A 25,216-nucleotide genomic window follows, 5' to 3' on the forward strand; every position below is an offset into this window, starting at 1 on the left:
GAGGTAGCAGCGGTGTCAACGTTGGGCTGTAGCCTGGAAACAATAATAGAGTGACGGCCAGGAGAAGAGGCGGCAGTTTATTCGAGAATCCGGCAATGGATGACAACCTGGTCCGGAGGGAGGCAGGTCGTCCGAGGAGGGCGTCTACTGCCACCGAGCTTGGAGCTAACGTTAGCCCGCAAGATGCCGAGATTATCGAAATACACCCAGACAGAGAATCTCAAACTGGTGCAGGGAAACTGAGTGCTGCAGGTAGGAGGATGGACAGGAGTAACTCGGCACCGCAAGGGGTCTACCAGAGACATATGCCGATGGCGCCCCTCAAGTTCCCCATACCGAGGAAAACCAAGGAAAAGAGAGGTGGGCTCGTCTGCTTCGTGCACTTCAGTAAAATTATGATTAAGCAACGAAAAGTTACATATATTTATTTGCTATTACACTTTCAATTATTTAATATACTCTACGTATCAACAGTTACCCTGAAGTTCTCATTCCCTTTCACGTTCGAGAGTAGCGGAAAAGGTCCTTTCATCGGACAGCTAAACAAGTCCATCGCTGACCTTATTTACTCAGTTACTTTAGGTGTACGGCGAATACTCACACACATTGCCCACTGTGTATATTGATTATTAAACTGTACTGTCATATGTAATAATTATGATGCACCTAACAAAACTAAGTTTTGTACAAGGTAGAATGTGTTCGAGGTACCAGCTAAAGACATGTCATGGATGCTAGCTAACAGTTAGCCAGCTACTGTTAATTATGTTCTTATAAGTTGGCCACCTATTCGTCTGAGTTCACTTAATGGTTTATTTGAATTTTATTTGCGAGTGGCGGTAGATCTCCATGGATTCAGCTCTGTGTCTAAAGCTTGGCTTCGGTTTTATGTAGACATCAGCTTTTGTTAACGAGTGTTAGCTAGCAATGGGTAACCGCCTCCTCGGTTTGTTTACGTTTGTGTGCACGTGCACAGTGTGATAGTAACTGTTACCAGAAGAACATTTTTGTTGGCCTTCCCTTTGGCCAAGGCAGTTCAGGGTAGTTTAGGTTTGCTATGATGTAGAGTTTCATAAAGTTAAGCTGTAAATTTCTCATCTTGCCATGGTATTGTAGACCTTAAGCTTCAGAATGAAAAGGGTGCTGTGTTTCTCTTTAACCTGAGCCCAAACTTATCCCCAACCCTAATCAGTCATTTACTGCGAATCTTAACCTCAACTCAGCTTCACCCCAACCCCACCAAAGTTTACCCTAAGATATATATATAACCTATAACATAAGCCCTAACAACAAATGACAGTATTTGACTGAGATAGGACAACTATTTGAAGGGGAAAAAAGACCTTGACACAGGAGGTTGACTGCACTGATTTTACACGTCAGTATTTGTTTACCTGTCATGGTTACTGCAGCTCAGCCAGTAAAATCAGTCAATCAATCAATCTTTTTGTTGTTTTTCATCCAGCATTTTGTTAAATTGCTTCTGTACTTTGCAAAGCTCTAGTCTGGCTCTGCCATATTATGCACTAGATATGTGTACTTCCTTATGTATGACCTGCAGTATAGATGGATAAGCAGTTGGGTGCTTTTAGGTACTGACAAACATATTGAATCAAACAAATTGCTGGCCCTTAGAAAAGTGGAATATGCTCTTGATACCCAGTATTGTTCCAGTGGTCGTGAAAAGGGCTTAAATTCTATACTTGTGGAACACACAAATATTTTATGAGCTAATTTTACCATGACAGGGTGTGATTGTTGATAGCACTTCTCACAAGTCAGGTGTTTGATGCACCAGCTGAGCCCTCCCCTCCACGCTGAGGGACGCAGCTACTTTGTGTACTATCCTTTAGTCTCCCGAGAATTTGACACAAAAAAGGCTGCAGTGGTCCTGTTATAATTGGGGTGGGCTAACAACTCTTTTTGTAGGCTCCCAAGACGCCCAAACCTTCTGTTTCAGTGTGTGCGAGGCTCACCTGAAAGGTGCTGAAAGCTGCATAAAGGATTGTCACTATTGGGACCCTTATGTCACGTTTATTTCTGATTTCTAATATGTTAACGACACTATTTGGTCAAATAGATGAGGATGCACTATTTGGCCAAACGTATACTGATGTATTTTGGGTCACTGCTTTTCCTGGTTTGGTTTCCCCCTTTGTTCATTTTAATGCTTCTGCATACAATGACATTTTGGACAATAGTATTCTTTCAACATTGCGTTGGGAGTTTAGGGAAGGTCCTTTCCTGTTTCAATGTGACAGTGCCCCGTGCACAAAGCCAGGTCCCGAAAGAAATGGTCTTCCCAATTTGAAATAGAAGAACTTGACTGGTCTGCACAGAGCCCTGACCTCAACTCCATCCAACACCTGTGGGATGAACTGAAATGCTGACTCTGAGCCGGGTTTCTTACCCAACATCAGTGCTGGACCTCACTAATGTTCCTGTGGCTGAATGGGAGGAAATATCCACAGCCAGGATCCAAAATCTGGTGGAACGACTGAGACCGGAGGCGTGGAGGAAGCAGATTAATGCTCATGATTTTGGAATGGAATGTTCAGCAGTCACGTATGGCTGCCATGTTCACATACCTCTTGACCATGTAGTGTATGTGGTAGCTTCTTGATCAAATGCTGAGGCTTTTCACAATAGCTAGTGGATGGAACGTAAACGTTTGTAAAGGTTCACCAGTGAATCACTAGTCCTACAGCAAACCTGCACATTGTAATGGTTGAGTTGTCTGCACAAGCTGAGAACTCAGTGGAAATGATTACTTGTCAATATTAATAATCATTAGTGAAATGTGGTATGAGTTTGTTATTGAGCCACCAGAGTCCATGCATAAACACAGACTGACTTTCGTGTCTTTCTTTCAGCTCTGTTCCACTATGTCTCCACTGAGTCCAGGGAGTATGAAGACATGATGACCATCCTTACGTCTAGTTACATCGACACTGGCTCTGCTAGCTGCTTCACCTACTGCAAGCCTCGGCTTGTTCATAGTGAGCTACTGGAGAAAGAGGTGAGAAATGAACAGATGGATGGAGGGACATTGCCATTTAAATGTTTCTTTTTGCCTGATTCCTACTGATAAGTAAAATGCCATAAAATTTTTGAGAATCACTCATGGTTGATACCTGCCGTCTAAATTTGGCTCTGATTACACATGTGCACAAGAGTTTGTGGAGTTTATGTCAGAAGCTAATTGTAGGGACTATAGATTGTCTTGAGAAAAATTCCAAATCAGATTATGGAGGAATGGTTGGGGTTGGTTTATGCTGCTAGGTTTGTCTTTAACCAAAGAAAATAGAAAAGGTCACCCAGGCAAACTGGTATATGCTGTAATTGTTTACTGTGAAGCAATGTATGATATGACCATCGTAGCTCCTTATTTGTGCACGGATTAATCCAATCCAATCCAATCCAATCCAATCCAATCCAACCCAACTTTATTTATAAAGCACTTTAAAAAAACAACCAAGGTGGACCAAAGTGCTTTACAGAAAAAATAAATAAAAACAGAATAAAATAAATAAAATACAGTAAAACAATAAAATAAATAACAATAAAACAATGAATAAAAAATGGAATAAAATAATAGATACATTCAACATCTCAAAGTGTCAAAAGCCAGGGAGAAAAGAAGCCAGGGACCAAATAAAACCATCCCAGCACTAAACCAACCTGTCTATATACTTTTGGCCACATGATGTTACTGTTAATTTTGTGTGCGTGTGTGGGTTTGTGTGTTACAGTTTGTGGAAAAGAGGAGGGAGATGAAGTCAGATGGGAGGACTGACAAGGAGCTGGAAGAGAGCTACTGTTTCCTGTTGGCTGATACTGATAAGGTGAGATGAAGACAGTACTGTGTTGTTACTGTATTTTCTCAAATAAAAAAGTGGTAGTCAGTAAATAAAAACCATATAATATAAACCAGGTATAATAATAATGGCCAGGGGTGTGGTGGACGCAAACAAATAAAGACAGGTCTTTTATTGAAACTGAAACTCTTGAGAGCTGTTAATTTGAAATGGACAGAGGAAATGTTGAGTTTGTGTTAACAATAGGAGTGGATCAAAGCAAGGCTTTTTGCTAAAATATGACCATTTATACTTACAAAGGGAGAGAATTATAAATAAAGGCCTGCCTCTAATACAAACCTGTTTCAAAAACAGCCTGTTACCTTCTGCAGTTGAGGTAAATAAAGGCCCCAGCCGCCATTTCAGTATATACAGTAGTTGTAAGTGTCCAACAGAAGAGAAAGAGGTATTTGTTAGTTGAGCACAATACACGCAGTAACTGTTTTACTTTAGTTTTATTGTTTTATTTGTTCTTTTTGGCATTTATCTATGTACCATCCTGTTTTCAACCAGTCAGTCTACTTAAGTGAATCACCTATTTCCTGGATCTAAAAAAATGGGATCAATGCACTCATATACTTTGATTTAAAAAGAATCCTAATTGCTCAGAGTTTACATATAATTGCCCCCTTAATGGGCGACGTGGCTTAGATAATACAGAATGTGAGGTTGACAGAGTGGCTGAATTTTTTCTGTAAAAAATAACAAAAAACTGCCATTTTATTGACTGGTGACTAGAATCAGCTGATCAGTTGATAATAGTCAACAAGTCTTTTCATTTTAAATGTATATTTTGTCCAGTTTATAACCTATTGTCTACTTTTTCTGAATTATTTGTCTGTTGTAGCTGCCTTGGCTCTGTGAGAAGGGGCTGTTTGTGGGTCAGAGCTGGATGACAGTGCTAGGAAACCCCAGTAAAGGTAGGAGTGAACCGATACATACTCATACATGTTTATTGTTAATTCTGAACTTTTTTGTGCACACTGAAAGGAGAGGTCAGAGAGGGCTAAATGTGTAATTTCTGTGTGTGTGTCTAGGAGTGTATCTGTCCAGGTACTCAGACTTGCTCCAGGTTAACACCATAACGCCTGGAACCACAGGGGAGATCATCATCTTCAAAGTCATGAAGGTAAATCAGCTGGCCGGTAATGATCATCACGGTCTCTGTCAGCTCACGTGTTTGATGCAGTGCAGACACTCTTTTTCTTTTGCTCTCTGCAACTTAATGCAACATAATGGGCATATAAGGTCACAATGACTTCTTTAAGTCTGAACAGTCATTGGGAGGATAATTTGTGACAGAAGTTTGGGTCACTACTGCCTTCAGTTCCCAAAAAGCAACGTAGTGGACTACTGACAGCAGTGCGTTTGTCAACACTGTGCCTCTGTGCTGATCCACTTTGATGGATGTGTACAGACTGCCATGAATTACTAAGAGGTACTCAAAAACAAGGACATATGCACGGTGAAGACTTGTGAACTCCATGAAACTCTCCCAATGTCTCTCACTGGTGAATTAGCCCAGCAGAACTCAACATGACTGTAAAGAACAGCTAATTCTAAATAACATGTGACAGATTCAATGAAAACATGAAGTCACCTGTACTTTTCTACCTGCTGGGATAATACAGGTGCAAAATCTCAAGATAGGTGCAAGACTTTACTACACAGGGCAATGTTTAGGGCTTCCGTTCAACCAGCTGCACTGCCAAAGGTTAGAAGACAGGTCTGAACCGCAACGGTGCTGATAAGAATTGACAAGGGAGAATTATGAGGAGTTCAAACAAATGGAAAGTGCCAAGAAAAGAACACATGGGGATAAAGGGGAAAAAACTAATCAAGAGACAGTTCAACCTGTAAATTTAGTTGTGGAAGACAATATTAATGTTTGTCGGTAAAGACAAACAAAACTGCTCCCTAGGTGCTATGACCTGTGACCTAAAAGAAAAAATCCCTCAGGTGACATCTGAACACCTCAAAATGTATCAAATTATTCTATATGTTAATGACGTATGCAGAGAGCAATCAGAGGTGCTAAAGGATTTCATTGAGTCTGTACTTAGTATGTAATGATAGAAGAAGTAATAATCCCTCTTTGACAGTGGAGTTGGATCAATTTGTGATTTCAGGGCAAAGTGAAGAGCATCTATGAAAACATGAAGAACCTTCTAGATCCAACGCCTCGCTTCGACAGCCACATCTCCAAGAATTGCAGCAAAGTCACCTCGCTCACCTCCTACCGCGCCCTCGAGCTCACGCAGGTAAATACACTCTATACTACAGTCGTACAGAAACCATTAGTTTCTGCAAGAGTTCTCCACAGGAATGGACCAGTTATCCCTGGACATTATTACACTTGGACAAAAAGATTTGGATGCAGTGGCCCTCACACTTGGATAGGGAATAGTGAAAATCATCGAAAGATAGGTGCAAGACTTTACTACACAGGGCAGCGTTGAGGGCTTCGGTTCAAACAGCTGAACTGCCGAAGGTTTGTACTGCAAGACAGAATTTTGATGCAGTGGGCCGCACACTTAGATAGTGGATAGTGAAAATCATTCATGATTTAAGCTATTTAAGTGATCAAAATGGCTTTTTCTGTTCCAAAGATTCAGATTTTTTTTGTTTCCTAGAAATATTTTAAGAACTTAAATCATGGCTTTGAGCGCTGTTGTTCTATTGTTTATTTTTTAGCAATACTTCTACGAGTATTCATTTGATGAGCTGCGGGAACGACCTCGCCAGGTATGTCCGTACGCTGTCGTCTCCTTCCAGTTTAAAGGAAAAGACTCACCACTTCCCAACAAACCCCTGCCTCCCCTCAGGTATGTAAAACATTTCCATTTACTTAAACAAACAAAACCATCAAACTGTTGTTCAAACTTAAGATGAAGTGAAGTTGCAGCTGGTGATCACACTGAATGCTGCATGAGTCACAATGTTGATCTCAGCAATAAACATTTAAATTGGCATGTTCTTTGTGTGCTATGTTTGATGGACAGGTTGAACAGCCAATCAGCAGAGGGGAGTACAGGTGAGCTCTGGTTTCTGTTTTCCATTCAATCACACCAGACCTTAAACAAGAAAGTTCACATTTGACAGATGAAATATCTCCCTCTCTCTCTGTCTCTCTCTCTGTCTCTCTCTCTCTGTCTCTGTCTCTCTCTCTCTCTCTCTCTCTCTCTCACTCACTCTCTGTCTGTGTGTGTCTCTCACTGTTTCTCTCTTGCTGTATCTGTCTCTCGCTCTGTGTCTGTCTCTCTGTTTGTCTGTCTCTCCTTCTGTCTGTCTCTCTGTCTGTCTGTCTCTCTTTTTTTCTCTCTGTCTCTCCCTCTGTCTGTCTCTCTCTCTCTGTCTCCCTGTCTCTCTCTGTCTGTCTGTCTCTCTCTCCCTCTGTCTGTCTCTCTCTCTCTCTTTCTCTCTCTCTCTCTCTTTCTCTCTCTCTGTCTCTCCCTCTGTCTGCCTCTCTCCCTCTGTCTGTCTCTCTCCCTCTGTCTGTCTCTCTCCCTCTGTCTGTCTCTCTCTCTCTGTCTCTCCCTCTGTCTCTCTCTGTCTGTCTGTCTCTCTCTCATACATTATCTTTTGCTCTCTCAGAGAGGACACAGTTCACAGTGTGGACTGGAGATTTGGTGAAAGATGGCAGAGTTCTCTTCCAGATCTCCCTTCGCTCCTTCTCTCCTCCCTTCCTCCCCCACAGACTGTGAGTCCTGAACTAACTTCTGACCATTTAACAAGGATGAGCTGTAACCTCTCCTTTGATTTCTTTGTGGAAGAGTACTAAACTAATTAAAACTAGATCCAGATAGAAGTTGGTTATCAGTTACTTTAGTACATGAGCCTGTTTTCTCCTGAGTTGAAGTACGTCTTTGAATTTTCAAATGATTGTGTCATGTGTTGCCTTCAGGCCAGAGAAGTTGGAAATTGGTTCGTTGATGAGGCTTGACCAGGTGACCACGCTGCTCCCCTCAGAACTGTTTTCCTACAACATCTACACCAACAGCCAAGAAGGTGAAGTTCAATACACCATCACACTGATGGTACATTACAGACCAGGATATAGCTGATGGGACTTTGAAGGCTGATACTGTTGGACCAAGTTATTTTGTACTGACATCTGAGGGTGGACATGGTGCCGCTGTTTGAAAATAGACTGTTATCATGACATGTACATTTACTTTATTATTATTTGTATTTATTTTGCCCTATTAGTGTTGTTATGAAATGTAGGACATCGTATTTTGTGAGATTATGATAAAGCGAAAACTTTCTGTTTTCATTCCGTTAAAGGTTATTGACAGTAACAGATAATAATAATTGTATAACACCATGGCAACCCTACATTCTGTATCTTTAAAGTTTACCATAAGAAAAAATTATTTCATTTCTGAAACTGCATTTACACCATCACTGTCAGCCAAACACCCTTTCAAGGATGACTGTGTGAAAGAAGAATATATGTTGCCTTGCCATTCCTGTTGTATTATCACTGTTCTGTTGTTGTATATTGTGCTGTATGTATGTTGTCTAAATATTGATAACCTCAAACTCAAACTGAGATTGAATACGATTTTGTGTGTGTGTGTGTATGTGTAGTTGTGAAGAACGGCCACTGCTGCAGTCTTCTGGAGGTCACTGACAAAAGTCGGTCTACGACCAACGTGACAAAACTGCTGCAGGAACTGGAGATAAAGAGGGTGGTGAGTTCAGTTTATTTTAATATTGTAAGTCAGTTTATGTCACTGAGTGCATTGTATGCTGATACATTATAGGACAGCTACACTTTAGGGAAATAGGAGGATTTACTATAATGTACATTTCAACAGAACTACCAGCCTTTGTTTGTGCTGGACTCATTTGAACATGAGAATTTGAAGTTGTCCTTTTGTGTCACATTTGCAGTCTCAAATATATTTACATTTGCAAATATCTTCCACAGGTGATTATTCAAGAAAACTTCTAAAACATGAGACAGGGTAGAAAAGTGTGTGATCTGGTAATATGTGTGTGACTGATGAAAGCTAAAAGTGCATGCTGTCTAAGCTGTAACGCCAGACGCTACAGGAGGACAATGAACTGTAGGAAGTTACATAAAGGAAGAATGAAGGAAGGAGGGACGGAAAAGGGAAGGAGACAGATAGAGAAATTAGAGAATAACTGTTGAATGACATGTTTTCTGTTCTCCTTACAGGTTCTGGTGACTCAACTTACAGAGAGAGGCTTTCTCTTCCTGCTGTCCAGTGTTCAGATGGCCACACCCACTGGTATGGCATGTGACAGATGATGTTTATCTGCAGATTATTTAGAGGATAATGTTTGAGAAGACATGTTATTGAGACATAAGGCAGTAAGGCTAATTAACCTCTGATGCTTTTGTATTGGCTTTTTCCTCACCGCGTGAGATGCAGTGAATTATTCCGCTTTTACCACAACCACGTGGTAGTTACCAAAATAGTAAAAATAATGCTGAATCATAATTTCGTATTTTGGGCCTATACACTCTTCATATGTCAAATTTGTGTTGACATGTAGAATAAATGTTGCTTTACGACTTCATGCTAGAAAAGCCATGTTTTTGTATTTTCAGAGAGGGGAGAGAGCTGGAAAAGGTGTCTGCAGGCCTTGTTTGTCTTCCCAGAGTCCAGAGATGTGACCAGATCTAGTGAGTAACACAGGGACGCTGGGTGGGCATTTACAGGACTTCCCAAATTATGTATTATGTCGTGGGGATGTCCCGATCAAGTTTTTGATCATTGTTAAGTCGTAAAAATAGTTTTATTTTAGCTGATATTGATCTGTGAAAATCTGCCCAATTTTGCCAATTTGCCAGTACCAATCCTTAGGATTTGGTTGAGACATCTGTTATCCAGCGTTTCATTGCACAGAAGAAACAAATGGGAAAAAAAGGCTTTAAAGAGACTTAAAGGCTTCACAGAGCTGAGAAGAGCTGCAGAGTTGAGCGACAATTCTGTCGGTCTGTCACTATGAGTAACAGCTTTCACATTGCATGTGAAATTAATATGTGAATTAATATAAGTGATTTTGATTAGTACAGCTTTAACACGCATAAACGAATCCTCTGTGGAGGCTAAACACCTATAGCAAGTACAAACTGAAGCTTTGACTCGAAAGTTATCACGTGATGTAAGTGTTGATGTTTTCTTTTTTCTTCTTTACAGTATTAAGGTGCACCCCCTCTTCCCATGATGCCTCGGTGTCTGGTGGCACGGTGATGCCACGGCTGAGCCAGTTTATCCCAGCGTTGCACCATGCCCTGGTCAAGGCCCGCGCCAACCCCCCTCCTGAGCTGTCTGCCGGTGTGGAGCGACAGGCACGGGAATACCTCATCGGCCTGAATGAAGGCAACGTATGAACTTTTTAAAACTCATAACTCAGTGGCTGTCACTGTTATGAGCAGTCAACACCAGAGTTCCCAAAGCCATGTCATTTTCAGGGTGATTGTTTGTTTACTGGTTATTCTTAAAACTTAACATTAATCTGCTGCTACAACAGCCTCCACTTGTCTGGGAAGTCTTTCCACCAGACATTGACCCTGGCTGCAGGGTTTTCTACACCAAACTGGGAAAAAAATGTCTTTAATGAGCTTTATGCATAACAAAACTCTCATGTTGAAACAGGGCATAAGTATGTGGACAAACTTTTTGTATGTATTTAGTCTATAAGTCAATTTTTTTATATTTGTACCTTAAATCATTCCTTATAAGATTAAAGCACGTGTTTCTCCTTCACTCTCCAGGTGCGACAGTACCCAATGAGCAAGTACGAATCCACGTTGGATGAGGAAGGAAGGCTGTTTCCTGCTCCCAAACACCACAGAGTGAACATGGATGGATACCTGCGCTCCTACCTCTATAGCCCCGCCCTCTACCTTCTGTCAGTGGCCCGGGCCAGGTTGATGGTGGAGGCGCACTGTGGCCCTGAGGAGCAACAGGAGGTGAAGCTCAAGAAGAGCTACGCAGGCCCAAGAGAGGCGACGGGGAAGGAGGTGACCTGCAACACTAGAGACGGACAGACCAACACTCAAAAGGTGAAAAATGACATTTGGGTGACCTTGACTGCCATCGGAAAATATAAGCATATGGTCACAGATGACTTCTTTACCAATATGGTGTCAGTATGGTGTAAAGACTATTTAAAAACACCAAATTACCTGTGATATATTTATTTTTGTCATGTTGGCTTTTTAGTCTACAGTGAACACATTTTTTTTGTTGTTCAGATGCAGCAGCTGCTAGACCTGGTTTTGACCTGTAAGAAAAATGCAGAGAATGAGGTGAGCAGGGAGGAAGGAGGAGGAGGTGCGGTGAAGGCACCAGGGAGGAAGAGGCGAATGGAGCAGGAGACCGCAGAGAGGACGCTTAAGTTCCTGAAGGCATCACAGGAACCGGGAACACACAGCAAGATTCCAGGTGAAGAGAGAAAGAACGGAGTAACACAAGGCCAGATTGACTTTTGATTATTCCTTTAAAGAAAACAACTCTGTTTGAACCATTCAAAGATCTATTTTTGTACATTATGCCCGTAAGAGGGCAAACCAGTACAACGAGAAACACTGTTGCTGTAAGTGTCTGAAACATATTGGAAAGAATCCCTACAGAGATGGACCTTTTTGTTAAAACATAAGATCCATTTTGTTTATCCAGGAACAGCCACTATATCACTCTCGCCAAAGCCACCAGACTCCATACACAGAAACCATCGTTTTAACATTGTAAACACTTAATTCAAACTGGACAGAACAAACTAAACCTTGCCGAAACCTTCTTGGTTCGTCCTTACACTGTTCCAACAATCACCACCGACTCTGGTTTGGGTAATTCACTGAATCATGAGGAGCGAGAGAGAGGTTAGACATCAGAGAAGGAGAGAGGAAAAAACAGTGTGTAGAGCCAGAATATTTTCACATCTAACTCTGGAATTATTTTCACTTAATTATGAGCGATTTAAAGTCAAGTGTCAGGTGATATGAGGGAACCATGGCGGACTGATGGGTAAAATTTGCTTTTGGGTCCTAAATTATTGTTATTGCTCATGTTTCAATCAGTGGGCGATGTGTCCTTTACTGACATGTTTTCTTTTATGGTTTTGGCTCATAGTTGAGGGAAACCAAGTCCCTGCCTCTTCTGGCTTTCTTGCGTCTGTGATTGGCTCAGTGGGTTTGAAGGATGTTGATCTGAGGGAAGACGAATCTGAACTAGCTGCCAAACTTCTTGGCCTTCTGGCAGGTGACTGGATACTGAGACTACCATACCACACATGGAACCTTGAACTTTTTTTTCATATTTCACAGTGACCCTTTCTTTTGTTTGCAGTTCATCAGTCACACCATCTTCTGATGATGATGTTAACAGCATTTTGAAAAATGTTTCTCTGCCCACTGACAGGCCTCAACAAGGCTGCCAGGGGAACGGCCTATCAGAGCCCTTGTGAAGTGCAAGAGGCTGGCCAGAGGGAATCCTGTCCATTTGATAGGTTGGCCGCCAAGTTGGGTCTGCCCACCAACTGTGACATTGACTTGAGGAAGCAGGAGGAGCTGGAGGTAACTCAAGTTTTAAGTAAATAATTGTGTATAGATATATAGTGAGATCACCTACCTGTTGTTCAGTGCAGTCACCTTTGAGTTGATGTTTAATTTTCCTCAAGCTAACTTTGCCTGTACTTTACATAAAGCACACTCACATTATAATGCACCCACTAGGAACTAAGATGCTGTGGAAATGTGCAGTGAAAACAGAACACAGCACATAGTTTTTATTTAAGCATTCTAGTGTTTTTAGTTTGATAGTGAGGAAAATGACCAACTCTTAAATGAGGTGATTGGAGGTACTTGGCAATATAGACAATTCATGAGGTGATGAGATTTCTAACTTAAAAAAAGCTCCAGTTTTGGAATATACACACAGGTACCGCTATACATAGCTACAGTAGGATATTATATAAGACATTACCTGAAAACAAACAGCTGAAACAATTGCATTACTTATTAGTTATGAATATACATTTTTCGATATGTGTGCGTGTAGGAGCAGACGGCGGGCAGTGTCAGTAGTTTGGAGGGATTCAGTCCGAGTTCCCACAGCGGGGAGATGAATCACCATGGGGCAGCAGGTAGAGGAGAAGGGCTGGGGAGGAGAGCAGGAGGATACGAAGAGGAGGAGGAAGAGGGCGAGATCCCGTGGGTCCTCATCCCCATCACAGGTCGGTCTGTCTGTCTGTCAGGATATATTAGTTAAAATAGTTTTCAATAGTATTCAAGTATTTTTTATTAAATTTTGAAATATAAATCAGAAAGCAAATCATTCTCACAGATTTACTTAACACATATACAAACATTAACGGCAGCCTGCATCCATCCTATACACGAATGCATCTAAGTTTCAAGGCAAAAATGAATTTATCCTGTGTTGGTCATGTATCACGACTGTAGATAAATGTTGACTCATTTTGTGATCAATATGGTGTTGCTTCTCTGTGTCTAGGTGTGGCAAAGTGATATCACAATGCAACTTGTCAATACATTTACTTTATACCCCCTGCCACACAACATGCCCCCATTCTTCTAATCTCAGTCCCACCATGATGAAAACACTTCCAGATCACCTTAGTCCTCTGCCCAGCACTCAGCATTGAAGTAACATCAGATCACAATATAGCTGTATGACATACATATACTGTATGAACTGTATGAAATACACTCAGGGTTCTAAATCTTGAAAATTATTTCCTAAAATTTTGTATATTTGCTGTTACTGTTGGCTTTGCAATGCTGGTTTGAAGGAGCAGCTGATGAAAAGAGTGCAGAGTCACAGAAGTGACCGAAATGAAAACGGTTGATGGTGATTTCAAACTGTGTCTGCAGGTCTGTGTTCAGAACGGTATACCCAGAGAGAAAGAAACATCCCTCAGGACCCTCGCTTCCAGCACCTCACCATGGCAACAAGCATCAGCACAACAACCAGACCTCCCAGGGAGAGCCCCACCCCATCTCCTGAGCCCTGCCCTCATCCCTCCCCCTTCCTGTGCCCATCCCCTGAGCCCAGCCTTCTCCCTTCCCCCTCCCAATGCCCATCACCTGACCCCAGCCCTCCCCCTTCACAATGCCCGTCTCCAGAGCCCAGCCCTCCCCCTTCCCCGTCTCAATGCCCGTCCCCGGAGCCCGCCTCTCCCCCCTCGCCCTCCAAATGCCCATCTCCACAGCTCAACTCTCCCCCCTCTCCGACCCAATGCCCGTCCCCTCAGCTTAGCCATCCCCCCTCCCCTTCCCGGTGCCTGTTCCCAAAGCGCAATGAGCTCAGCCCATTTAACAAGGACCCCAGTGGTGCTAACGAGGAGCACTTGGCTCTCGCAGCCTCCAGGGAGTTTGCAGGTAACCTCAGCTGCACCAAGCTGGTTTCTGGGTGTACTTTCTGCGTCTGTTCAAGCTTTAGACTTTAATACCACCCACAGTTTTATTGTGGATATTGGCCATTTCACAGAACTTAAAATGAAAATTGATCTAGTTGTATTTCCTGCTGCATTATTTACTAAAGCTCAGCTGACTCAACTGTCACATTTCTGTTCTTTTTCAGTGCTAAATTAATTTGGCACTACAGGCTTCATTGTAAATAATAGACAGGACTTGTGTCGTTATACAGTGTCTTCAGTCTTGTGTTTCCAGTCTAACATAGTCTGCATCCCGCAGGTGTGTCCGAGGACAGACAGGAGAAACCTCAGGGGAAAGAAAAGAAGAATGAAGAGCCATCCATCCGACCATCTATCCCTCCGGTTTCGGCTCTGGAGAGGAGGACAAACCCCACACCACCAGCGGGGAGAGAGAAGGAAGATGCTGAGGGGAAAACTGGGGAGGTGACGGGGCTACAGGTGGAACCATCAGAGAAGGAAAAAGAAACTCAGTCGATTGAAAAAATGCAATGGAAAGGGGGAGAAGAGGCCCGTGAGGGTAAGAAAGGCGAGGAGGTGGTTGGAATTACACATGTGGTAGGTAGTGATGAAGAGCCAAAGAAAGAAACGAAGGAACTGGTAGGTGGCTCTTTGTTTCCTCCATCTGTCTCCTCACCTCCTTCTCGTCTTCTCAGACAAATTGACGGCATTGTGGACAAACATCTGGGGGACTTCTCCTCTGAGGTACAGCTCGTCCTGCAGGAGGAGAACATTCATTACAGCTTCCCACAGTCGCCACACTCCACTTCGAACACAGACGCCACAGCTTTTCAACACGCACTCCCACACACCACCATATCGCAGTTTTCACAGTATGTGTCTTTCTACAACCCCTGTCCCCCTGTCCAGGACTACGTTAGCTCACTACACGAAGGCATTAACAGTATGCTAACAGAGCTTGGTGACAGCTGGCCGAGCCTCAAGCCTGCCACCAGCCAGACTAATACCGATGCTGCCTTGGCTAGCACAGTTAGTGCTTTTGTGTCCAGCATCCGAGCAGCCAATGCCAAAACAGGCAGAGATGATAATGATGTCTGTGTTGAACTGACAGCTACTGATGTCTGTGCTTCAGTCAGTCCTGCACTCTCCAGAGGAGGTGAAGTGTGGCAGCCACAAACAGTTGCCAGACAGTTCCCTGATGCTGCAAACTGCGGGAATCCCTCATCTTCTCATGACACTTTATCTGTTGCTACCTCTGCATCTGGTTTTGTCTGTAAGCCTGCCAACACTAACGTCCTCCATGCTCCTCCTGACATGTGCCCACAGCCCCACTGGAAACCACAGCAAAGTCACACTTCAGAGACCAATAGAGCTGCTGATTGTAACATCAGACAAACACAAGACAGCAGCATTACCAGGACTGTAAGTTGTACTGCTGGTGTAGAGGGTGGGAGTATTCTTGCAGGTACAGGCTGTGAGGTGACGTTGCCAGGGTTCAGCAGAGTATCTAAACCCTTGACGGAACCATCGCACCCATCTGAGCCGGTTTCCAGTCCGGCCTCTGTGTCCGTCCCCATTCCTGGTTCAGCCCCTGCCCCCCCGACCACAGCCCTGAGCTCCCTGATTAGCCAGCTGCAGCCAGAGGTGTTCAGCAGTCTGGTGGAGATCATCAAAGACGTCAAGAGAAACTCTGTGCAGTTCTACCTCCACAGCACTGAGCCTGAGGACCGGGTCTATGAAGAAACCAAGGTAACTTAAGAGGCAGCAGAATTCACAGTGTGAATAATAAGTTAAAAATAGATGAACTCTGTATGCCTAAATATATAATGTGTGTCCGTGTGTGTGATAGGAACACCTGTTGAAGCAGGGTAATGTGGAGCAGAGTCCTGTGGCCTTTCTGAATGAACAAAACTCTGACAGCAGACTGCTGGTCATCATTAAGAATAAAGACATCGCTGGACACGTTCACAAGGTACCTCTGAACAACAGTCAGTTTAACAGCCATGTCTGTTTCTGTCTGTCCTCACTGCTAGAGACAGTAAACAAGGTGCGTGATTCAGATTGTATATGAACAAAGTTATATTTGATTTGATGGCTACATGCACGTTCCAGGAGTGAATGTCACATGATGGCCTCTTTGATCTGACATTGTTAACTTGCTGGCCTCTGCAGGTTCACCGCTCTGTTGATCTCTTTTGAGCATCTTTGTCTTTTCGCTGGCTTTCTCATGAGCTACAGTAGCTGTCATTCTGTTACTTCCTCCTGTTGCCAAATGTTCTAATTGTGTTCAGCAGAAGGAAGGAAGCTGTCAGTCCACAGACCAGTAAGCAAACCTTTGTGGTTAGTTTTGGTTTGCTACACTCCAGAAAGACTCAGCCTTCTCACAGCAGGGTGGCGATGTGGCCCTGCCAGATGTGTATACTGACTAACTGAGTTGTGCCCCTCTGGGACCATGCCGGTAAATGTGCAGGAGCCTCTAAGCGCTCAGGTCAGGTCTTTGTTGTTCTGTTGTCGCCACCTATCTGATATGGCTGTTTTGTGCAAGTTCCAGAGGAAGTTGCCAGAATATACACCTGGCACGTCATCATTATCACCTGCTGTACCAGGGTCGATGCCCTGCTGTTCTGAGCAATGCAACAACCTCTGGTAACCTCTGGAAAATCCACTTAGAGTAAATATGTGGATATTTGTGACTCCTGTCACTGTAGTCATTTCAGCAATCAGCAGTGTGTGAAATCTGCTTTGTGGGCACTATCTGAGCATTGATGACAGTTTTGACTGTATATTTGTATTAGTTTTAAAGGCTGTATTAAAGACTGTTTGACTGAGGTATTGAACCCATCAAGTTTGTTCATTAGGCAGCAGATAAAATCTGCTCCTTCGATTGACATCTGTTATCTCTCGTAGACACATCTTGGCCAGCAGTCAGGCAGCCTCACCTCCGTGTTTCCACACTGCCTCCTGCTCTGTAGTTAGTCTACTTTTATTTAACTGTTATTGTGCATATGATCAGAAGATACAAGTTAAATCTTGTAGGCACTGGAGGCATAGGTTATGGCCACTAACACTTCATATTTGCTGGGACACAAATATGAATATTTCATTTACATAAGATCTCCATTGGTGCTGTGAGTAGACACATCTGTGTCCTGCCACTGGAAGGAATCTACTATCAACCAAAGTTATCATCTGATTTTAATGTTGCACTGACTTTACTGAATGTTTAAGAGCCAAACTATAAAGGGACTAACAGGAAGTGTGTTTGCACACATCAGATCCCAGGTCTGGTGTCTCTGAAGCGACGCCCAACTGTGATGTTTGTGGGAATCGATACACTGGACGACATCAGGAACAACGGTTACAACGAACTTTTTGTTTCTGGAGGCTGCATCATTTCAGACGAGCTAATCCTCAATCCAGACTTCATCAATCATGGTAGGTCAGGGATTAGAATCAAACCAAATGTGTTTTAGGTCATAGTAGGTTTTTTCTGCAGCTGACTGGTCTTGTAGCAGTCACACAGAACGCTGAGAATCTTATTTACAGGAAATACACACGTGGTTTTTTGTCATAGTGAAAAATAATGTATCGTTGTGGCAGAAATATTTCAGGAATGTTTTCATCAGTCTTTTTATAAACGATGAGACAAATGCATTACAGATAGCGGACTTATCAGTTTTTATTTCAATTTAAGTGATGTGATAATAAATGAGCTGTTGTTCTGCAGATCAACTGGCTGCACTGCTGATGGTCCTGGAACAGCGAAGTTCTCCAGAGAATGTCTGGAGGTGGAAGGTTCACTGCAAAACCCACAAGAAATTAAAAGAACAAGCCAGGTACTAATTCTGTGTCTGCACGGCAGTGTAGCCCAGCAGACCCACGATGGAACTGTAACATGTTTAATGATTATAATGGATTGTATTGGATTGAATTTAGCTTTAGAAACCGAGCCTGTTTTTGCTTTTTGCTTTGCTTTTCTCTCCTTTTGTTTAAATTAACGGGCTTATGGTGCATTTACTTCATGTCTAGCTGCTTGCTCGTTCCTGTTTGCATTATAACCAAGAACTCTGACAACTTTCAACTGCATTACTTTGATGCAGAGCAAAACATCTTGACATAGTTTCTATTTGTCAGCCAAGTGGATTTATTGCTATTTTTCCTGAGTGGACAATGGAGACATTGATATGCAATATCTGATTTCTTTTGTGGTCAGATTTGATTGAGTTATGACTCTAAGAAAATGGGATTTTATTTAGTTTTTTTGAAGACAAAATGTGTTCAAAGACTTACAGTTTCACAAAGGTGAAGCTAATAATCACCCAAAACATGCAGGATCTCCCTGCTCTCCCCCTCAGTATCCTGTTTACCCAACAGTTAGTGGAAGCACAGTTAATATTCCCTCTACTACACCTGGATTACAGATCATTTGGCCTCTGACGTGCAACTGAAATACAGACTGTATTAAAGTTCAGACCAGAAAGTGGGTCCTTAAACGTGTGTACGTTCGTTCGCCTGTCAGGTTCAGGAGAGATGCAGCCAACCTACTGGATGTACTGTCAGCCTATCAGAAGCGCCACATCATCGAGTTCCTCCCGTATCATCACTGCGACATGATGAACCATCAGTCACCTGACCTGGACTGTCTCATGGAGCATCAGGCTCGATACACACAGTACAGACACACTGTCCTCCTGACTGGTACGTAAGTGTCAGGACAGCTGGCACTCCAGGGGTGTTAATCAATACCAGTTATTACCGAATCAGCTGCTGAGAAACTCAGTTTGCTGTTCATTTTCATTGCTGATGTTACTTAGATTTATTTTGTTTGTTTCACTCAGAGCACCATGTTGAGAAGTTCCATGCCTACGCCAGTGGTGGCATTGTTGTAGCCCGTATCGAAGAAATTCTGCACGACTTCTCCAGACTGGTCGGTTCCCATGACGCCAAGGACAATCAGCCAATCATAGATGACATGCTGGCTCCCAAAGGTCAGTGGTGGCACTTTGGCGTATTTCATCATTTCATTAAATCCTTTTTTAAATGAATTGATTGAATCATGTTGTATGACCCTTGAACTTCAAAAACCTCACCTTTCACAAGATGGTCATGTGACCTGGCGTTAATCACTGTGTATATATAGCAAAGGAACTGAACCTGCTCATTAAGCTAGCGGTCTGTCCCAGTTCTACCTTCTCTACCCCCGTTCTACGATCTCCATCCCCATTCTACAATCTCCCAGTTTTACAGTCTACCTCCATTCTATGGTCTCTACCCCCATGGTATGGTCTCTGTCCCAGTCCTACAATCTCTGTCCCCATTCTACGGTCTTTGTGCTCTACTCTGAGCTCTCCTCTGCCCTCGGCAGCTGAGTCACAGTGACTCGGTGTCAGGCTCTAAACGCTGTCCCTCTATTTTCCCAGAACGCATCCATTCTCTCTCATCCCATGACCAACCCCAACATCTCCTCCAGCAGTCTGGCTCTGGCCTCCCCTCTCTCTCCCACCTCTCTGACCAGCTTGTCCCAGACGCCTCCTGTAAGGAAGGTGTGCTGTACCATTCAGGCAAAGACTATGAGGATCTTCGACTGGCCATCTCACAGTTACGGGCTGAACGTCAGGCACAGCTGCTGCGGCAGCGGCAGCAGCAACGGTTAGACTCTCAGCCAGAGTTGATCAGCCCCCTCAATAGCTTCCTTCCCAATCCCGTTCATACAGGTAGTCATCACACCACCCCTGTTTTAGGTGAAGGAGGTCCCACTGAGGTGGTCCAGCTCATTTCTGGCAACAAAGCAGTGACTGCCACTCTGGAGTTAATTCACTCAGCACTGCAGCCAGACCTGGGCGAGGAGGAGAAGGGGGAGGTCGGAGCAAAGGGGCGGAGGTGTGGAGGAAGTCAAGGAGGAGGAGAGCCTGGAGATCAGAGGGATGGTACTCCAGTAAGAGTGGTGGGGCCGCCGCGAGGAAACCCGGGTCTGAGTAATATCGACGCATCTACCCCTTTGTCCAATCAAAACACAGCTGCAGTGACGGAACCAAGTAACCAGATAGACTCCACCAATGACAAGAGAGAGAAAGCAGAGCAACAAGGAGCACCTGCATTTCCCACAGCAGCTAAAGTTGGTGCAGCCTCCTCCAGTACCACAGCTTGTCCTGTAGAGGGCGACAGATCGAGGTTAGTAAATCATAACTGATTACAGTTAGTTTGTAATGTCCAGGGGCAGGTCAGTGTCTTTGTCATCCTCAGATATAAGTTATGCTGGGTCATGTAGGCACTGTGGGACACATTGTAAGTATATAACTTCTCAGTCAGCATGAATGAACTGGTTTTAGTTTTAATAGGACAGACCACCAGTACAGACTAGTCCATGTAAGTAGTGGGAGAATTTTCATTTAATAAGGTTGGATTGTGTTGTAAATATTTAGGACAAATTTCCCAGTTAAAGTGCTTTTATACTTGTTTTTATCCATTTGTTTGTGTGTGTGTGTGTGTGTGTATGATGGATACCCCACACATCGTACATGTCCTCAGAAATGAACAATACGCTTCAGCAAGATGCAACTAAGCATGTCAAGCCATGAAAAGAAATGTATGTTAACGTAACATCTATATGATGGTGCCACTACCTCGTTATGTTGTCAACAGTAACGGTGCAGTCACCTTAAGTGCTGCCTTTAGTTTTAGCTCACTTTGTGCAGAATCACTCCTCAAGAAAGATTCTTGCTATCATGTTGCTATTGAACCTCTTCTTGTTCTCCTCTAGTAAAGACACACAGTTGGGCCGAGAGCAGCCATTAAGAGGAGAGGAAGCACCACCTGGCAACAGCACTGTGGGGACTGCTAGCAGCACCAGAGCAATAGGAAGTAGCACCGTGGTAACCAACCAGAAGGACAGCAAAACCCCTTCTGTGGCGCATCTACAGCAGATCCAACAGTCTCAACAACGTCTGCAGCAACTAAACAACCAGCAGCAGCTCCAGCAGAGTCTGTCACACCTACAACAGCCACCTCATAGCCAGCAGCAGCGGGGCGCCGGCCTCCTGCAGTTCCCACACCTGCCTCGACACCAGCATTTCTCCCAAGGCCCCTTACTGGGACCCCTGACTGCCCTGGGAGGTGGCCTCCTTGGGCCCACACCTGTCTGGCCAGGGGGCCTGGGCCCCAGAGGTGCTGCTGCCCTGGTCTGGGGCTTCCAACAGGCCGGCAGGGACTTCGCTGGTTCTAGACTGCTGGGGGGGTACCACAACCCTGCAGGTCAGGGGAGCAACAGGTACAGAGGGGGGCAAAGAGGAGGGGGCTTTAATGGGATGTAGAGAGCCAGTTTAACTACACCAGCTGACTATCCCATTGAACGTCCCTTGCTGACCTCTACACACCTGCTGCGGGTCATGTAGCAGCTTTAAGAGTGGAAGGAAAACCAAAAACTACCACCCTTAGGAAGAGGCTGAAACGGCCATATCCCACAAACTGACAGGTGCTAGACGGAAGAAGGAGTGACCACACTCTGTATGCAGCTCCCATAGTTTATTATTTATCATCTCAGGGTGCCGTCTAACCCTGATCCAGGACTGTCACACATCACGGCCCTAGATGCTGTCTCCATGAATCTGGACATTTCAGTCACTCAAGTTCATGACATGCATGACATTTGGTTACAGAAAGAATGTTGAAAATCTCTTTCCGGCTGGGATCAATCCAGGGATGGAAAAGAATTGATGACAGGCAGGCGTGAAGTCACTAAAACAAGATTTTATGTGCAAGTCCCGTAAAATCTAAATCAATTTCTTCTTCACTCACTGGCTGCAGCTCAACAACGATGTGCTCAGTGTCGCCACTGATGGCCGGAAGCTATGTAACAGCAAGAGTGATTCAATTTTCACATTTGAAAAACAGAAAGATTTTTTTTCTAGGTGAGGCTGTTTGCTGACTGTAAAAAGCAGCCACCTCACAGTGATGTGAGCTTGTCACTCAGCGAGGCAGCAAAGACGATGAAGAGAACCTTAATTCTAAAACGGTGATCGAGCTGTGTGGCTTTCAAATTATTTTTTTCAAAGTCCTTATCTAAATTGACTTTACTAGAAGGGACCATTCCTAGTTTGAGTAAATGAGGTTTTTTTTTGTTACCCTGCTCCCACCTGACCTCCAGGAAAGTCCAGGAGGTGGCAATCCAGGATTCTGACACGTGGTTTGACAGTCGTGGATCAGGCCTCAGTGATGTTTCACATCCTCTTCATCACACAAACCAGACTCTGAAACCCCCTGTCAAGTACCACCTGTATTAAAGTGAGTAAAGAAAAAGCCACCTGTAGTATTCAGTGACTAGAATACACCTGTTTACTCCCCACTGGAAAGCACTACCTACAGACCTGCTGGCACAGAGAGTCAGAAAAGCCCTGATGGAACAGGCCGTTTCTCCGTCTTTGGATGCGTTATAGAGAAAAGAACAGCGAGGAAATGTTGAGTTTCTCTGCCATGTTTTCAGATCTTTCATTTAATGTCATTGAAAGAGATCAGAGCTGACATTTACAGCAGTTAATGTCTGGAGCTGTTTTTAAACTCTGCCTCAGAGAGACCATCTTCTACCAGAATGTGATGTCTCAGGTTTCACCCGTGTAATTAAATAAAGTATAATTTATCTGTTTTATTCCTGTCCGCTGCTCTGAGTCAGAGCATTGACTAAAAACACCTCCGGTTGGATCCCACTTCCCAGCTTTCTTCAGTTCACCTCCTCACTGACTGTTTTGGCACTTTTTCACTGACTGTGTTTTCCACACTCTGGAAAATGGAATCTAAATATATGCTTTCCGGGGCACGGCGGGAACTCCAAAGTTTTTTTGGTTTGTTTTGAGGAACCCTGATAGTTACTCAAGCAACCCGAAAAATGAATCTTTTCAGAAGAACCCCTGACGATGTTTTCTACAGTGAGGAAACTTGAGCTGCTTATTTTTTCTCTTTGCATCACCGGAGACTCGGAGATGCACCCTGATTCTTAAACTGACACTGTAGAAGAAGTAAAAAGAAAAAAAGCCCTACAGGAAAAGAGATGGACAGACTGCCTTACACGTCTTCCAGAGGACTCTCTATGTCTTGTAAAAAAAATTGCAGTTTTTTTTTGTACTGAATGTTTGTTTTGTTACCCTGGACGCTGTTCGTGTTAAGTTGCTGTTGTATGTGCAGTAGAAAGTGACTCCGTAACAGACTGCTTTTAACTTAAGTCATTTTTTATGTTTTTTTGTTGTTTTTTTTTTTTTACATCAGAAGTTTTCTGTATTAAAACTTGCCTGCGTAAACCAGCGAGTCTCCCTCAAGGTTTGTTTGACGTCAGATCGAGCTCCTGCATGAGGCAGTGCATGCTGGAGGTGTCGAGTCTCACTTTGAGGTCGCCATGACGTGGGACTCTAATCGGGCCCAATCTGAATTTATTGTCAGTGTATGTATGTCGGAGTTGTTTGGGGTTTTGTAGCTGTGAAGACCTCGAGTCTCAGGTGTTTGGGTGTGTGGGCAAGTTCATAAAGACCAGTCCTTACAAACTGTATCTGAACGTGTCTAAAGGCAAGTAGAGTGCCTCTAAAGCTAAACTGAACATTTTATTCTTTTACAGCATTAAAGTAAATTAAATGTGACTTTTTTACACTGAAAATTAGGTGTTGGAACAGATCTCTACAAACTGAGTTAACTTCATAGCAAATCCAAAATAAAATACACTTGTTTACATTAGTATTTGTTTCCTGAGGTAGTCTCCCACGTCACTCTCAGATGATGTTCAACTGTCCGACAACCATGCTGACATTGTGAAGACAGAAGTAAAGAAGATTCTCTGCATGAGGCCTTCAAAAGTAGCCGTCCAAAAGAAAAACGTTGTCAGCAGAAAACCAGGTCAGTCAATAAGTTTAAGCACTTAACGGGGAGCTGCAACTAATGATTATTTTTATCACTGATTAATCTTCTGATGAGTTTCTGAAATAGTGATCGATATATATATATATATATATATATAACTACTACTGTTGACAAAATATACTGTAAATATTATTGTACAAGCTGTTTAACCCTCACTGTATATATTGCAACCTTTTGCCATTGTTTTTTTTAAAAAGGGTAGACAGGATTATGCAAATATGGAGATAATTTTAAGTATAATTTATAACTCTTCCTGTTTCATTTTCTCTTTGCTGTGTTCATTTGTTGTTTGTTGTCAGCGTGAACTCAATGCTTCCTCTATCTGTTTCACGTTAAAAGCCTTCCAGCAGCTGCCTGACACCAAACAGAATAGTCAAATTTTTACCCTTCGTTCAGTCAGCTGGATTCAAAGATCTGGACCCCGGCAACTCCCATCGGTTCAGGAGGAGGCCGTGAGACTTCTGCATAGTGAATTCACCTGCTGCCAGATCTCCACTATTAACTCTGTGAGTACAAAGTTATATTTATATTGATATGCTGGCCAAAAAATGAATCCTCTAACCTTAATGGACAGCCTAAAATTAGATGTTTAGTGTGACACAGATTGAGTTTATTAGATGAGTTTCACTCAGAATGACATGCAGTCAAGCTGTCAGAGTGTGTTTTAATTTACAGTGTGCTTATTGTTCGTTCAGTATTTGCATTTTCAGAGTTGTTGTTGCGATCTGAAGAATTTTAATAGAAATGGAAGCCCAAATTATTTTTCAAAGATGGGTATTTTTATGTCTTCAAACATGTCTGGAGGAGCTCTTTTAGTATTTTTCTATAAAATGAAATATTCATGACTGAACAAGGAACGAGCAAAACTGATCAGAGTTGCCAATCTATAATCAAACAACCAAACTATAATCACATTCTGAGTTGCTAAATCCTGATTGGTGCAGAGATGTATGACATTCTTTCTCCAAGTCAGAATTACAACTACAATAAATACTGGCTCTTTGTTGAATAATACAAATGTGTGCCTGAAAATGCATTCTGACATTCAGGGTAATTACACCCAG

The 25,216-nt window shown here is 43.2% G+C and overlaps 1 protein-coding gene across 1 annotated transcript; it reads left to right on the forward strand.

Annotated features, from left to right (window-relative positions):
* Positions 1 to 2: 2 nt before the first annotated feature.
* Positions 3 to 23,461, forward strand: tasora (transcription activation suppressor a). The gene is made up of 28 exons (XM_041961933.1): positions 3 to 360; positions 2,874 to 3,019; positions 3,753 to 3,845; positions 4,705 to 4,777; positions 4,895 to 4,986; positions 5,987 to 6,118; positions 6,552 to 6,682; positions 6,860 to 6,891; positions 7,452 to 7,557; positions 7,762 to 7,865; positions 8,451 to 8,554; positions 9,046 to 9,118; positions 9,442 to 9,516; positions 10,034 to 10,221; positions 10,612 to 10,902; positions 11,095 to 11,284; positions 11,972 to 12,100; positions 12,260 to 12,414; positions 12,899 to 13,073; positions 13,735 to 14,241; positions 14,557 to 16,004; positions 16,105 to 16,227; positions 17,531 to 17,690; positions 17,983 to 18,091; positions 18,775 to 18,953; positions 19,094 to 19,243; positions 19,676 to 20,426; positions 21,016 to 23,461. The coding sequence occupies exons 1-28, from the start codon at positions 96 to 98 to the stop codon at positions 21,563 to 21,565; spliced, it is 6,531 nt and encodes a 2,176-aa protein (XP_041817867.1). The 5' UTR covers positions 3 to 95; the 3' UTR covers positions 21,566 to 23,461.
* The last annotated feature ends 1,755 nt before the right edge of the window (positions 23,462 to 25,216 follow it).

The sequence above is a fragment of the Chelmon rostratus genome, chromosome 2 (genome assembly GCF_017976325.1).
Source record: "Chelmon rostratus isolate fCheRos1 chromosome 2, fCheRos1.pri, whole genome shotgun sequence".
NCBI lineage: Eukaryota > Metazoa > Chordata > Actinopteri > Chaetodontiformes > Chaetodontidae > Chelmon > Chelmon rostratus.